The sequence below is a fragment of the Bos indicus genome, chromosome 2 (genome assembly GCF_029378745.1).
Source record: "Bos indicus isolate NIAB-ARS_2022 breed Sahiwal x Tharparkar chromosome 2, NIAB-ARS_B.indTharparkar_mat_pri_1.0, whole genome shotgun sequence".
Classification (NCBI taxonomy): Eukaryota; Metazoa; Chordata; class Mammalia; order Artiodactyla; family Bovidae; genus Bos; species Bos indicus.
The window spans coordinates 17,050,839-17,068,409 of record NC_091761.1 but is presented as its reverse complement, the minus strand read 5'-3'; the positions used below and the strand labels follow the sequence as shown (position 1 = coordinate 17,068,409).

General features: G+C 39.2%; 1 protein-coding gene across 4 annotated transcripts in view; it reads right to left on the bottom strand.

Moving 5' to 3' along the window:
• ZNF385B (zinc finger protein 385B) overlaps positions 1-17,571 on the bottom strand; it is a 475,657-nt gene that overhangs the window by 337,167 nt on the left and 120,919 nt on the right. Inside the window, exon 1 of one of the 4 annotated variants that reach the window (XM_070802851.1) lies at positions 2,630-3,303. The exons of the other annotated variants lie outside the window; for them this stretch is intronic. Coding sequence (XP_070658952.1) covers positions 2,630-2,654 — 25 coding nt within the window. The 5' untranslated portion in view covers positions 2,655-3,303. Of the gene's footprint in view, positions 1-2,629; positions 3,304-17,571 lie in introns of those variants that run through there. 4 annotated transcript variants of the gene reach the window in all.

Sequence of the window (17,571 nt, the reverse complement as noted above, 5' to 3'; positions counted from 1 at the left end):
CGTGTACTAAACACATTACATCATCAGGAATTTCAGAGAAAAAAATCTCAATGCCCTTTTAACCTTCCAATTCTCAACTCACAAACCCAATTTGTTTCATGGGCTTTGGGGAAGTGAGAAATATAAGACTTATTTGTAAGTCAAAATCTAAAATAAAATACCCTTGACTATCTGATGATGACTTGTGACATGACATTCCCAAAAGGACAGAAGAAAAACAGTTTAAAATTAGGCTTCATCTAAAAACAGAAAATCTAATTGTAATGGCACATAATACATCCCTGCATTTCAATAAATAACATTTTATCTTGAATCCTTAATCATGTGAGATCGCTTAACCTAGGCAATGATCCAAGGATTAACAAGAAAAGAAAATCAGGAAGTGCAAGATTTTAAAAGCATTTGCAGTTCCATGGTCAAAATCAAATGAAAGAAAAAGTATAATAGCTCCATTTCAATGTATCCAAATTTAGCTGTTTAGCTTTATTTCTACCACGCAAAGAATAAACCCAAGAATAAACATTTTATTAAATGTCTTAGTAGTTAATTTTGATCACCTCTGTTTCTAAATGCATTATTACCAGCAAAACTTTCAACAAGGGTTATTTTCTGATGGAAAGAAAATGCTAAGGAAATCATTCTCACAATATTTGCTTATACATTTCATCTTTTATCACTCTGTGAGAACAAAAACTATTTTTAATATTTCTATAATTTTACCATCTGAGAACTTTTGCTGTTTAAGATGAGGCAGTTGTATGAAAGAAGATTTTTTTTTTAACATTTTAATGTATCTTCAGACAATGTAATTTTGTTCCTTAACTAAACCTCTTCATAGCACATATATGTATAATGAAGTATGGGTAGTTTATATCAACTATAAAATATATAAAAGCCTTACCCTCTCCCACAGTGCTCTAGCATGTGTTAACAAAGAAGCAGATAAGCCTAATGATGAATGACACGATATAGTCAGCACTAATAGAGTGGTTTTCTACAAATGCATTGAGAAAAGATGAACAAATACTTTACATTTCGGAACATGGCCATTTTGATGTCACATGTCAAGTAAGGTACAAAGTGGTAAATGTTAGCAACTTTAAATCTGTAGGTCCTGGATCAAACAGCATAAAGGAACTTTGGAGGAATGACAATGCATTCTAGAAGGTAGACTGGGTTGAAGGTAAGAGTCTCTTCTTGAGAGTCTAATGAGGTCTTCCCCTCCCTCTGCTTCACAAAAATTTATCTCCTAGAGACACCTTAGCAGAAGCTATCAGCTTTGACAGAACACCGAAATCCTGGCAGTGAACCATAAATTGACCATTACCATAAAAAGAGCTGCTAAATGAGAAACCATGTGCTCAGTATAAAACTAATTTCATGCTTTCAAAAGCACACAGTGGCTTCAAGCAAGATAGTGGCCCTGGGACTTGCTGAGACAGATTGGCGAACACAAACAGTTTGCTCCTGATGTGTGTGCTTAGCCAAGCTTTACATGTACTGGCAGTAAATGGGGTTCTCGAATCTTCCGTCAAACAAATACACACTTATCTATAACTTTAGAGCTGAAAGCTATAAAACAGCTGCCTTGAATAAATTTAGCAGGAACACACACACACACATATATACATACCCCATGGGCCATGCTAGCTTCCAATCAAATAAAAATAGATTTCTCTGCAGACCTAATATACTAAACAGGCACTTAATAAGCATACTGCTATTGAATACATCATAACTGTCACAGTCCTTTCTTCTTTAGAAACAGCTTCTCATCATGTAGGAATTAGAGTTTAGAAGAGCCTAAGCAAGAGGACTCCATCTACTTGGAAGCTAACTTTGAGTTTGCCCTTATCAGGCTGGTGTTCAAATACTCTATACTGATAAAGCCACATCAGACCTGTCTCGGCGTGATTATCTACTCATTTAACTCCTCACATGAGTGTCAGTCCTTTATTTACATTTAAATGATAAAATCTGCTACATTTAAAATGTCACATCTAATTAAAACATGCTTTATGAAGAAATGCTGCTAATTTTCTCCTCTCATTGAATATAACATCCCTGAAAATCAATTACTTTAGATTGTCCAGTGCATGACAGGTCATAACTTTTAATTATTAATAATGTCAAGCTTAACAAGGTGTCAACTCCAGCATGCAATCTATTTCACTTACTTTCTTAGTTATCTCATAAATATCCGGTGTTTCCTGCTATACATTTTTCACATCAAAGATTCTACAAAGTACATTTAGTTCATAGCCTTATTATATACACCTGAAGTACATAATAACACTGCTAATTGCCTACTTTTAGTAATGACAGCAAATAACATAATATCACTGACTTGTTCTGAACGTTTAAAATGCAAAGGAAGTCACCTACGGGTAAGATGTCCTCGGCAAACAGCTAGCACAGAATAAAAAGAACACTGTTACATCCATTTAAGGAGTTACTCCCCCCAAAATTATAGAATCATATATACGGCTCTTCACTGCTACCCCTTCAGATCTGTCAGCACGACATGATAAACAATTGGCAACTCCACAGGATTCAACACAGCATTCAAAAGAATCTGCTACTGACACCCCAGAGCCCCACGTCCAAGTTTTAGAATAAAAATGCTCACCTCTGCTAGGAAGTCCACTCCACATCTTGGCAGGGCTTTCACCAGCTTCAAGAACCACCAAGCTGGATAAACAAAACTTCCAGGATGTGCCCAGTGTAACACGGGGCTACGGAGACTTGGCTCCAGCCCTGATGATCTGTGTGACAGCACCGCGCTATATCAGTGCAGCTCCAAACCTTCCCAGATGCTGGCTTATTGCACTGCTCATTGAAAATCCTTTACACGCTGGCAACATTTTAGGGAAGGACAAGCACACTCTGAGTCATTTGTAAAGAAAACAGAGCAATTTCAATTCTATATCTCCATGCGTGCTGAAACCAGAAGCACTGTCAACCTACAAGTCTGAGGTGGGTTTATGCCGAGAAACAAGCAACCTAAGCCTTCATTATCAATGCATGAAATCAGCCACTGTGATCAAATTCAAGCAAACCACGAAAAGGATATGATTATGAAAGGCTCCACAGATTTAGCACCAAACCTTGTGGAATGAAGAAATCGTCTATTGAAATTGTGTAAATGTTAAAAATAGCTCCGGCTTTTCAACAATGAGCAAAATACAGAGAAGAAATCAGTAGTCTATAGTATAAGGACCTATCATAAAAGCTACAAAAAAACAAAATAGCTGTAGATCCCTGGGACTTTTCTACAGACAAATGAAATCACTAGAGGCTATTACAACTGTAACAAAAATTTTTTTCTTAATATATTTGACACAGATGTCGTTAAAAAGCAAGTTAAATATCCATTAACCCCCGAGTGCCTGTCCCTAAATTAAAATAATAATAGTAAAAATGTGTAGGGTTATGCCAGGGCAAAATACTATCAATTTTACTCCAAGATGAATTTTTAAACAATAAACATTTAAATATATTTAGTCTGTGTAATGAGAAAATATACGTACAAGGTAGAGAATATTTTTAACCCCATAGTCTCTCATTGCTTATTACATTTTTAAAATCTACAGCTCATTAAATCCATACATCCCCAACCCAGCCACCCTCAAATTTATACCTTTACCTTTCACAAGCCTTCCTCTTTTATTAGTAAAATATAAGATGCAAGAGCCAGTTGACATAGTTTTAAAAAGGCACAAGGTGGCTAAATCCCAGAAAATAGCAGCAATGATTTGCAATAACAAAATATAGAGCTTTGACACGTGCATTCAAAGTGCAAAGTAAAAGGACATAAAACATCTATCAAAAAAATCATAAAAATGGGAGAAATTCCTAGTAGCAGCATTGACAAAGCACATATTTAAGGTTCTATTCAAATTTTTAAAAATGAGTTTTAGGTTCTCATTGAGACTCTAAGGCAGAGCAAATCAGGATTTAGTAAGTGCAATTCCTGATTTGCAGATCTTCTATAGATAACTGTATTTAATTGTTATAATACTCACAGCTCTTAGGTATAGATATATTTAGTAGTATCTAATCTAAAACATCTGTATAAAAATAAAAACTACGCCACAGCACATATTTACAGAACACAACTACTGGAGCAACATTAAACATTAAACTCCCATGAGTAGTCTCATGTCCCTAGTGTGGAATTGACTCCTGACAGGACACCAGCTGCATGTTCTTCCTTGAAGATAGTTACAGACATATATGAGTGGAGATGCACGTGTGTGTTGAAGGGGGAGAGAATGTACTAAATCTTTATGATCACTTTTGCCGCTTGAATTCCATTCATTTTGTGCCTCATGAATCCCCTAGGACAACAACTGAATGGACTATGAGAAATGGCATCAGATATCACTGATTCAGAAATTATTTCATATCATCTCTCTCTGGTCTTCTGTACTTTTCTTGTCTTAGAAGATAGTCTATGAGATATTGTGTCCCTAGAACTCATATTATTATTATAATACATGCAACTCCCTGGTAATAAGAAAATAGCTTAAAATAAAAACCAAAATATTTAATTATAGGTCCTCAATCCCTTATCTAAAACCCCTAGTGCCAGATGCATTTCAGAATTCAAATGCTTTCAGATTTTATAAAGATAACACGCTGCTTTACTGTGAATTATATAATACTTCCAGTAGAGTAGAGGGCAACAGTCTATAATCAGACATAATAACAATTCTGCAGCACAATATGTGCATATTAATACTAGACAGGATAAATAAAGACTACTGTTAACCTCACATCAGTTCAGGTCAGGATTTGCCATCAGTATAAATTACAAAACCTTCTAATTTTCAGAGTTTCTTAGTTTTGGGGAACTGCAGGTAAGAGATTATGGATGTGTACAAATGATCACCTAAAGTACTAGAAGGTTATGGGTTGGAAAGTGGTACCTCAGCAGTGTTCTCTGGCTCAGGCAAGAGATTTGGAGATGAGGACTGCTTTAACAGGATAAGGAAAAAATATGAGAAGGTGCTATTAAGACTGAGACAGAAAGGGGAGCAGAGATGTCGCTATAATGCAAGACAACAAAAGTAGAACGTGGGAACAGAAGGCAAGAAGAAGCCATTCAGAATTACTGTGCCAAGAAATTATGAAATAAAACGATGATAACCAACCACTCATTGATTACCTACTCTAACTCAGTAATGTGAAAGGGACTTGACATAATACTTTATAATTTTCAAAAGGAAATTTTAAAAGGAAAATGTGTTTTCAGAATGAGGCATAAAATGTTGGTTTATCTCACCCTTTTCTCAGTGTACCCCAAAACAAAACATCCACAATATTAAACATCACATGTGAGAATGTCAGAAAAAAACAAACAAAAAAATAAGCTTTATCTTCTGAAGTAAAGGTCCATATTTTATTTTATACACTATTTGGGATAGGAGTTCCTTAAAATCACTTACAGAAAAAAAGTAACACTCTACAATCTATATTCAAACTGCATAACATTAAAGCCCATTTAAAAAATATATTCTTAAGACACATGAATATTATGTTGTGTTTACTTGGAGTTTTCCTATGAGTCTATTTCTCAAATAGATACTTTTTTATACTAAGTAAACTGAAGAGTATTAACACAGCAAAGCATTGACACTGGACTTAAGACTTTAGACCTACAGAATATTCACCATCTTCTATGAGACCTCTTCAAAAAATAAAAAGTTGCAGTTATAACACATAGGAAGGACAAGTCTAGAGCTCTAATGTACAGCATGATGATGAAAATAATACTGTATTGAACACAACTGATCCTTGAACATTGCCAGGGAGAGGGGTCTGACCCTCCTCATAGTGGAAAACCCGAATATAATTTATATAGTCAGTCTTCCTTATCCGAAGCTCCTCCATATTTGAGGCTCCTCATATTCAGTTTCTCTGTATCCACAGACTCAACTAATTGCAGATTGTCTAGTTCTGTAGGGTTTACTAGCAAAAAGAACCTGCGTATAAGTGGACCGCAAGGAGATCAAACCAGTCAATCCTAAAGGAAATCAATCCTGAATATTCATTGGAAGGCCTAATGCTGAAGCTGAAGCTCCAATAATTTGGCCACCTGATGTGAAGAGCTGACTCACTGGAAAAGACCCTGATGCTAAGATCGAAAGCAGGAGGAGAAGGGGACGACAGAGGTTGAGATGGATGGATGGCATCACTGACTCAATGGTCATGAGTTTGAGCAAGCTCTGGGAGTTGGTGATGGACAGGGAAGCCTGGCGTGCTGCAGTCCATGGGGTCACAAAGTCAGACATGACTGAGCAACTGAACAACATCAGTGGGCCTATGCAGTTCAGACCTATAGTGTTCAAGGGTCAAATGAACTGGAAATTTGCTGAAAGCTAGATTTCAGGTGCTGCCGCTACACACAAAAGAAGCGATATACGAAGAGACAAATATATTTAATTAGCTTGACTGTAGTAATTACTTCACTATGTGTTTATCCAATCATTATGTTGAACACCTTAAATATATACAACTTTTATTTTTAAAAAATTAACAACTATAGGTGTGTGCCGCTAAGTCGCTTCAGTTGTGTCTTGACTCTTTGTGACCATTTGGACTGTAGCCCTCCAGGCTCCTCTGTCCATAGGAGTCTCAAGGCAAGAATAATGGAGTGGGTCACCATACCCTCCTCCAGGGGATCTTCCTGACCCAGGGATCAAGCCCATGTCTCTTATGTCTCCTGTACTGGTAGGCAGGTTTTTTACCACTAGCACCATCTGGGAAGTCCTCCAAAACTATAGTTACCCCCTCAAATAAAGGCTTTTCCTGAGTGCCTTTTTGGGAACCAGACTTGCAGTGGGGAGGAATCCTAAGGGTTTTTGGGAGAAAAATGGTCTTCCTATTCACTGTACAAAGTATAATGGAATATGTGGCTCTAATGTTAGTATCTAGAATACAATCCCAAGTCATGTTCCTGTAAAGAAAGGCAATAGCATTTATTCATTTCTGACAGTACCACATAATTTGGCCAAATCTTTCTTTAGCAACCAAAACAGTGCCCTGGTGGTATGATGAAATCCTTGCAATTTCTAAAAGTAACTGATTATTTGGAGCCAGTAACTGCCCAGGAATAAAATCAACATCTCTTTACATCATGTCCACATAAGAAAAGGAAAACTTTAAGAATCTGTGGGCCAACATCTCTGAGTGTGCAGGACAGGCTCACCAGAGACAATCTCTTGAAATGAAGGGGGCCAACGTGATGGAAAATGCCATCATATGCAGCCCCTAGAAAATACTATACCCAGACCACCCAGTTCCTCCAGACTCCTCATGTGATCAGGAAAAGTGCAAACATGTTTCTCAACTTGCCTTAAGAACTGGATCTAGAAAGCCTGTGATGACCGAGGAGGAACAGCACCCCCATGGTCAGTGGTACCATTGTACAAGGTTGTCTAACTTGGAACAATGTCCAACAGCCTCCTTGGCTGTGATGCCAACAAGCTATGAAAGGAGAACATCTGTGTGAAGAAAGGCGGTCAGTCAGGGTGACTATACACTCATCCCCCAGTGAGAATCTGAACTCAATAATTTTATTTCCTATTGAGCCAGCTACTGAAAGCCTTTCTCCTTAGATAAGCTAAAATAGATCATAAATGTATTCTATTGTGAGATACCCATATTTAGGGTGCCTTTGATGATTCATATCACTCAGCCACCCAGACTTAGCATGACAGTCTTTAAATTTCAAAATCTAAAAATTTTAAATCTTAATTATTTAAAGACTGAAACCCAAGATAATGTAAAACAAGTTGTCTGTTAATAAATATGATACATGTAAAAGTTCATAGTCCAAAGTATTCTTAAAGCAAAAGACTGTCCTTCACTAAAATAGGGCCAATCACTCCTATTAATTCTTTTTTTAAAAAAGTTCCACTCAAAGTCCTTTACATATCAGTTCCTTAGGGCTCTGTACTTATATAATCGACATCCTTCTTTAACATTTTTTATACCACATGTACAGAATATAGAACTGTTTTATAAGGACTTTTAAAGGTAACCTGAGGTATAGTTCTAGATTTCTGACACAATCTGTAATGGTTAGGCTCTATCTCAAAACATTTTGGAGGTCTGGAATTATACCTTGAGCCTTCATCCTATTCCAAATTGCTGTACTCTCACTCATAAGCAATTTCTACCTCAATAAGTCCTGCAATATAAAACTCAATTGAATTTACCTGGGGGAGTACAGATATGGGCCACTAACTCTATTCTTGTTTGGAAGAATTACAATTTTGCAAAATGCTTAGAAACTTATACTGATCAATACTGGATAAGACAAAGAGTTAGAAAAATAGATAAATATTCTCTGATAAATGTCATCATTGGGTCTGAATTATTCTAAGAGATAATTCCTGTACCCTCTCATAAGGATCTGGGATTTATACCAAAGAAATCATATGCTCTATTTTTAATGATCTCATTTGTGATATTTTGACCAAGACTTTTTCCCCTTCCAAGTCTGTCCCTTCCTGCAAAACTACAGAAATTACATGGGCTCTATCTAATAAATGAGTTACACAGTAATTCCTCCATGAAAAGATTTTATGGACTTATAACTAAGAGGTCTAAGGAAATAGGTGCATTGAAAATAATTAGCCCACCTACCTACATACCAAAATGCTTTATCTGCCTAGTGCATTTACCGACAGAAACTCACTGATACTCACGGACACACTGATAATTTGATATACATTCACTACGGCACTTACATTTTGCAAAAGATTTCATAGTTAAGTTATAAATGGCACACTGATTCATCAAAAATGAAGAAAAGGAACGTATTCAAAACCATATGTTTCTACTGCAAAAGTAAAAGATATTATCATATTGATGAATCTAATCCTATCTCTGCATCTATCACACAACACTTTGTTTGTAGTTAATATCTTTTAAAATAGACTGCAATTTTTTACAGAAAAAGAGATTAAGATACTTAAGTAGTCTGTTTAATTTCTGAAAATTGGATAAAAATCTCCCCTACCTCTTCCTCCATTTTTCTCTCTCTCACACACACACACCGATTCCTCCTACAGATTCTACCTAAAGCCCAGAAGATGCTCAAAAAAAAAAAAATGTCTGTCCAATGAGCATGTCCCGACCCACGTACACCCTCATCTCTTTGTACTTCGCTTTCCATATTCATTGATAAGTTCCAGCAAATATGCTGGGATGAGGAATAAGGCAAATATCTTATTTTCAGTATACTTGTGGCACCATCTTGTGGTAATTCTAGAGTGTTACAGATTCGAGTTTAATTTCCAAAGTTGAACAACGTCTGAGAAAATGCTTTTGAGGATAAATTTTACATTTTAAATATGTATCCGCTTCAGTGTAAGAAATGTGACTTATGTACTTTAAAAGCCCACACACACATAGTAACAGTCATGATACCTATCCCAGTGCACTGACCCTAGAAGCTGTTTCTTGAATGTAGACAGGAATGAGAGTAAGGGATCATCAATAACAAGCGCACAGGGCCTACGTTTTACACATTCTTTGTTTAGTCATTCTTATATTTTATGGCTAAAATAACTTCCTCTTAGATTAAAAATAAATTCTCTTTGGAAAAAAAGAAGGAAAGAAAAAAAAAAAAACAATCGAAGCTCCTGGAGGCATCAAAGAGAAGCACAGAATATGGCAGCAAACAAAAGAACACAGTACAAAATGCTCCAGCTGGCAACCCATTTTCAGATCTTGCCCTCCATTTCCACCTCCAAACCATTACCTCCACGTCCTGTTATAAAATCCATCCTGACTTTCTCCCCTTGGCCCCCACAGCGTCCTCAACTTAAAATCTACTCAGTTCAGCCAGACGGAAGATGCCACCTCTCAGACCAAGAGGCAGAGTCTCCTTTCTACTAGTTGAATCTGCTGTGGCCTTGTGACTGGTTTTGACCAAAAGAACCGTGTGGTTGCAGCTTCCACTCTAGCTATCCGGCAGTGTGACTCTGAGACCCACGTGTGATGAAGCCTAGCCTAACCTCCAAGAGAAGGGTCGCTGATGAGAGGGACCCAGCCTGCAGCCAGCATCAACTGCTAGACATGTGCTGAGGCCATCTGAGACCACCAAACCCAGGTGGTGTGTCAGCTCTTGCAGCCTCCAGTGAGTCCCGGATGAGAACCACCGAGCCAAACCAGCCCCGGTCTCTGGCCCACAGAATCATGATTAAAGTTTTTAAATGTAAAAATAATAATAATAATAATAATGATAAAGCCTTCTTCCATCTTCCCCAAATCTCTGACCTTTCTTTCTAATCCTAACACTCAATTTCAGGCACATCTCAGCTTTTTACACATGTCAAGCTTTTTCTCAATTTATGATTCTAAACATTCTCTTTACTCCCTTTGAATCACTTCTCCCCACTCTCTTTGCTTGACTAACTCCTGTCTAGTCTTTAAAGCTTAACCTTAAATGAGAGTAGAACTTCTTTGGGACTTAATTGAAGGTGGGAGAGAAAATGGGCATTTTAGTTAGTAAACAACAGGGGGAAAGTAAACACTGATGATAAGAAAATAGTGCTGAATTCTTTTCATTTTTAGTTTCTGAAAAATTTGCTGTAAAAAAATTATGAGAGGTAATGGAGAGAGAGAGACAGATCTTAGAGTTTGAATCTTTTTGTGTGGCCTTAGGAAAAGGCTCCAGATCTCTCTCCCTCTGGATTTACTTATGTGTAACATGAGGATGTGGTCTGACAGAATGTGGTCCACTGGAGAAGGAAATGGCCACTTCAGTATTCTTGCCTTGAGAACCCCATGAACAGTATGAAAAGGCAAAATGATAGGATACTGAAAGAGGAACTCCCCAGGTCGGTAGGTGCCCAATATGCTACTGGAGATCAGTGGAGAAATAACTCCAGAAAGAATGAAGGGATGGAGCCAAAGCAAAAATAATACCCAGTTGTGGATGTGACTGGTGATAGAAGCAAGGTCTAATGCTGTAAAGAGCAATATTGCATAGGAAACTGTAATGTTAGGTCCATGAATCAAGGCAAATTAGAAGTTCTCAAACATGAGATGGCAAGAGTGAACGTCAACATTCTAGGAATCAGCAAACTAAAATGGACTGAAATGGGTGAATTTAACATAGATGACCATTATATCTACTACTGTGGGCAGGAATCCCTTATAAGAAATGGAGTAGTCATCATAGTCAACAAAAGAGTCCGAAATGCAGTACTTGGATGCGATCTCAAAAACGGCAGAATGATCTCTGTTCGTTTCCAAGGCAAACCATTCTATATCACAGTAATCCAAGCCTTTGCCCCAACCAGTAATGCTGAAGAAGCTGAAATTGAACGGTTCTATGAAGACTTCCAAGACCTTTTAGAACTAACATTCAAAAAAGATGTCCTTTTTATTATAGGGGACTGGAATGCAAAAGTAGAAGTCAAGAAACACCTGGAGTAACAGGCAAATTTGACCGTGGAGTACAGAATGAAGCGGGGCAAAGGCTAATAGAGTTTTGCCAAGAGAATGCACTGGTCGTAGCAAACACCCTCTTCCAACAACACAAGAGAAGACTCTACACATGGACATCACCAGATGGCCAACACTGAAATCAGATGGATTATATTCTTTGCAGCCAAAGATGGAGAAGCTCTATACAGTCAGCAAAAACAAGACTGGGAGCTGACTGTGGCTCAGATCATGAACCCCTTATTGCCAAATGCAGACTTAAATTGAAGAAAGTAGGGAAAACCAGTAGACCATTCAGGTAAGACCTAAATCAAATCCCTTATGATCATACAGTAGAAGCGAGAAACAGATTTAAGGGACTAGATCTGATAGACAGAGTGCAAGATGAACTATGGATGGAGGTTAGTGACATTGTACAGGAGACAGGAATCAAGACCATCCCCATGGGAAAGAAACACAAAAAAGCAAAATGGCTGTCTGAGCAGGCCTTACAAATAGCTGTGAAAAGAAGGGAAGTAAAAATCAAAGGACAAAAGGAAAGATATAAGCATCCGAATGCAGAGTTCCAAAGAATAGCAAGGAGAGATAAGAAAGCCTTCCTTAGCAATCAATGCAAAGAAATAGAGGAAAACAACAGAATGGGAAAGACTAGAGATCTCTTCAAGAAAATTAGAGATACCAAGGGAATATTTCATGCAACGATGGGCTCGATGAAGGATAGAAATGGTATGGACCTAACAGAAGCAGAAGATATTAAGAAGAGGTGGCAAGAATACACAGAACTGTACAAAAAAGATCTTCATGACCCACTCACCTAGAGCCAGATATCCTGGAATGTGAAGTCAAGTAGGCCTTGGAAATCATCACTACGAACAAAGCTAGTAGAGGTGATGGAATTCCAGTTGAGCTATTTCACATCCTGAAAGATGATGCTGTGAAAATGCTGCACTTAATGTGCCAGCAAGTGTGGAAAACTCAGCAGTGGCTACAGGACTGGAAAAGGTCAGTTTTCATTCCAACCCCAAAGAAAGGCAATGCCAAAGAATGCTCAAACTACCACACAGTTGTACTCATCTCACACACTAGTAAAGTATGGCTTAAAATTCTCCAAGCCAGGCTTCAGCAATACATGAACTGTGAAATTCCAGATGTTCAAGCTGGTTTTAGAAAAGGCAGAGGAACCAGAGATCAAATTGCCAACATCCACTGGATCACCGAAAAAGCAACAGAGTTCCAGAAAAGCATCTATTTCTGCTTTATTGACTATGCCAAAGCCTTTGACTGCGTGGATCACAATAAACTGTGGAAAATTCTGAAAGAGATGGGAATACAAGACCACCTGACCTGCCTCTTGAGAAACCTATATGCAGGTCAGGCAGCAACAGTTAGAACTGGACATGGAACAACAGACTGGTTCCAAATAGGAAAAGGAGTACATCAAGGCTGTATATTGTCATCCTGCTTATTTAACTTATATGCAGAGTACATCATGAGAAATGCTGGGCTGGAAGAAGCACAAGCTGGAATCAAGATTTCCAGGACAAATATCAATAACCTCAGATATGCAGATGGCACCACCCTTATGGCAGAAAATGAAGAGGAACTAAAATGTCTCTTGATAATAGTGAAAGAGGAGAGTAAAAAAATTGGCTCTAAGCTCAACATTCAGAAAACGAAGATCATGGCATCTGGTCCCATCACTTCATGGGAAACAGGTGGGGAAACAGTGTCAGACTTTATTTTTTGGGGCTCCAAAATCACTGCCAATGGTGATTGCAGCCATGAAATAAAAGACACTTGCTTCTTGGAAGGAAAGTTATGACCAACCTAGATAGCATATTAAAAAGCAGAGACATTACTTTGCCAACAAAGGTCCATCTAGTCAAGGCTATGGTTTTTCCAGTCGTCATATGGATGCAAGAGTTGGACTATAAAGAAAGCTGAGCACCGAAGAATTGATGCTTTTGAACTGTGGTGCTGGAGAAGACTCTTGAGAGTCCCTTGGACTGCAGGGAGATCCAACCAGTCCATCCTAAAGGAGATTAGTCCTGGGTGTTCATTGGAAGGACTGATGCTGAACCTGAAACTCCAATACTTTAGCCACCTCATGCGAAGAGGAGACTCATTTGAAAAGACCCTGACGCTCGGAGGGATTGGGGCAGGAGGAGAAGGGGACAACAGAAGATAAGATGGTTGGATGGCATCACTGACTTGATGGACATGAGTTTGGGTAAACTCTGGTAGTTGGTGATGGACTGGGAGGCCTGGTGTGCTGTGGTTCATGGGGTCGCAAAGAGTCAGACACGATTGAGTGACTGAACTGACTGAACATGAGGATGTTCATATTTGTCTTGTTGGTTGTGAGGCCTAAAGCCATTATTTCAATCTTTTCATGATAACTCTATCTCCAGTGCACCTCAGATCTAGTACTGGTGTGTCTCTCTTCCCACAATTCAGCAGAACCTCCGTGTTCTTGGCCTGATCTCACAGGTACCATCCATTGTCAAAGGTAGGATCACAGGTCACCCCCTAAGAGAGAATCCCTTGCCATTCTGAGGAAATATGGATCCTTAAAGCCCCAGAATGAAATCAATCCTCCCCAACATAATCTTTGGGGCAACTGGATTCTCCATGACAGACACATACCCTCCCCACGGACACAAGGAGAACAGAATGTGAAGTTAACATTTATTACTCTATCTGGTGATTTACTTGCTTCTAATTTGCAAATGGAGATGAGATTATTGGATGGTGTCACCAACTCAGTGGACATGAAATTGCGGAAACTCCAGGAGATGGTGAAGGAAAGCCTGGCATGCTGCAGTCCATGAGGTCACCATGAGTCGGACGCAACTTAGTGACCAAACAACAACTGGAAAGGGGAGAGGGTCAGAGTCTCATGTATCAGTGAATGAGAAGTGGGGGAAGTCCTCTGAACAGTGAAACCCAGCCTTACCACACAGACAGGATGCAGCCAGAGAGAACATAGGGCCCCTATTTTCTGACTGAACTTGCACATCAGGTAAATTCTCTGAGCAGGAGTAACCTATAAGCACATGCTAGGCTAATTCTGCCCAGTTCAGCTGGAGAAGGCAATGGCACCCCACTCCAGTACTCTTGCCTGGAAAATCCCATGGATGGAGGAGCCTGGTGGGCTGCAGTCCATGGGGTCGCTAAGAGTCAGACACAACTGAGCGACTTCACTTTCACTTTTCACTTTCATGCATTGGAGAAGGAAATGGCAACCCACTCCAGTGTTCTTGCCTGGAGAATCCCAGGGACGGGGGAGCCTGGTGGGCTGTCATCTATGGGGTCGCACAGAGTTGGACACGACTGAAGCGACTTAGCAGCAGCAGCGGCAGCAGCTGATCTCCATAGATGAGAGGCAGTAACACCATGGTGAAGAATCAGGCTGCAGAATCAGGCTGTCTTGTTCCAAGTTCCAGCCTTGCCTCTTTTGGCTACTACCCAACCTCTTTATTCCTCGTTTGCATTGTCCATTATAATAAGTATCTTCCTTGAAAATCTGTTGAGAGGCTTCAACTGACATAACCTCCTTAGCACAGTATCTGGCATAAGTATCTGACATAGCTGCATTCGCCCACCTAACTGCAGTCTTTCAGGCTGCCGTCACTGTTTTTATGATACTGGAGGAGGCACAGAGTTACTCAGACAACTCCCAGTGAGGGGTGGAGATTGGTTGAGGGGTTGGTGGGGTACGTCACTCTATTTCCATGACATCATCCCTCTTTTTCCCACGGGTGAGTGGATGCTCCAGAGAAAGACAAGGAACAAAGAGGCCACCTTTCTCTTTCCTGACCATTTCCCAATTACAAATTTATTTAAAGTAAGAAGCTGCGTTTCTGGGTGTAAATCCTCCTTGTTGGGTTAGTGTTCTCAGAATGTGATTTTGGACAAGTAGCTTCTGTATCATCTGGGAACTTGTTAGAAATGCAAGTTCTCAGGCTCCATCCCCAGCCTACTGAATCAGGAACTCTACAGATGGAGCCCAGCATCTCGCATTAGAACAATCTGTCCAGGTGATTCTGATGCATGCTAAAATTAGAGAATCACTGGGTTAAACGATCAGCTATCAATGCATCAACATACTTATATTTCTTAAGTTCAGATTCACCTCAGAGGATGAGAATGGTGACTGGAATAGAGATGGTAGAGGAAATATTACAGCGATAGGCACTCAGGATGAAGAACAGGTCTCAGTCTTTGACAGCAGAGGGCAGGATGAGGGTCACTAGCCACTCTGGACAGGAAATAAAGGTGGTCAATTTTGTCTGACATTGGGAAGGTGTCTGTGCATTCAGCAGGTCCTGGGGAAATGACACCTAAGCTAGGATACCTGAACTTGTTGGGAAAGCTTCTGGTTGATGTAAACCAGAGTGGGATAAAAAGAGAACTCAGAAAAGCTCTGAATTCCACCAGTTGTCTCTGATTTCTTTACATGTGTGTTTGGGCAACTATGTTTTTCCTATGCCTCTGACCCCACGCGACAAGGATGACTCTTCTCCCTGTTTCAACTCTTTTATACTTTGCCAGATGGATGTTCCTTCCTTCCCCCTACACATACGTCATTCCAATAATAAAAAACTATTTATAGCTCACCCAATATGCACTCACATTGCTGCCCTCTCTACCTGGAATGCTGTTTTTCCTTGAATAACCTGAAACTCATTTTATAAAATTTACTGCAAATATCACATCCTCTAGGAAGCCTTCTCTGATTGTTACAAAGTTGACCATTCCTTTCTCTGTGCCACATTTACATTATCTGTAGATCGTCATTGTTCTCAGCATATCACATTGTCATTCCCTTATCTGACCTCTCTTGACACTTAAGGGATTGTATTTTATTAATCTCTGTAGCTACTTGATAATTTTTAAAAATAAAAACCCCAAAATCTGTGTTCATTATTATATCTGATGATACTACTAGAATTGTAATATCTTTATTACAATTTTTAACTGAAATTTTTATCGAGATAATTAAAGATTCATATGCAGTTATATGAAATAATACAGGGAGTTCCTTTGAGCACTTTGTCTCACTACCACTGAATGTAAAATTTTATAAAACTATAGAATAACATCACAATCAGGATGCTGACATGGATACAATCTACCAATCCTATGCAGATTTCCCCAGTTTTACTTCAAGTAAAAATAGTTCAAAATTTGGAAAGGAGTACATCAAGGCTGTATATTGTCACTCAGCTTATTTAACTTACATGCAGAGTACATCATGTGAAAGGCCAAGCTGGATGAAGCATAAGCTGGAATCAAGATTGCTGGGAGAAATATCAATAACTTCAGATATGCAGATGACACCACCCTCACGGCAGAAAGCAAAGAGGAACTAAATAGCCTCTTGATGAAAGTGAAAGAGGAGAATGAAAAAGGCAGCTTAAAACTCAGCATTCAAAAAATGAAGATCATGGCATCCAGTCCCATCACTTCATGGCAAATAGATGGGGAAACAATGGAAAGAGTGAGAAACTTTATTTTGGGGGTCTCCAAAATCACTGCACATGGTGACTAGAGCCATGAAATTAAAAGACGCTTGCTCCTTGGAAGAAAAGCTATGACCAACCTAGACAGAATATTAAAAAGAAGAGACATTACTTTGCCAACAAATGTCTGTCTAATCAAAGCTATTATTTTTCCAGTAGTCATGTATGGATATGAGAATTGGACCATTAAGAAGGCTGAGTGCTGAAGAATTAATGCTTTCTAACTGTGGTGTTGGAGAAGACTCTTGAGAGTCCTTGGACTGCAAGGAGATACAACCAGTCCATTCTAAAGGAGATCAGTCCTGGGTGTTCATTGGAAGGACTGATGCTAAAGCTGAAACTCTAATACTTTGACCACCTGATGCAAAGACTGACTCATTGGAAAAGACCCTGATGCTGGGAAAGATGGAAGGCAGGAGAAGGGGACAACAGAGGATGAGATAGTTGGGTGGCTCACCGACTCAATGGACACGAGTTTGAGCAAGCTCCAGGAGATGATAAAGGACAAGGAAGCCAGGCGTGCTGCAGTCCTTGGTGTCTCAAAGAGTCAGACATGACTGAGGGACTGAGCAACAACAAT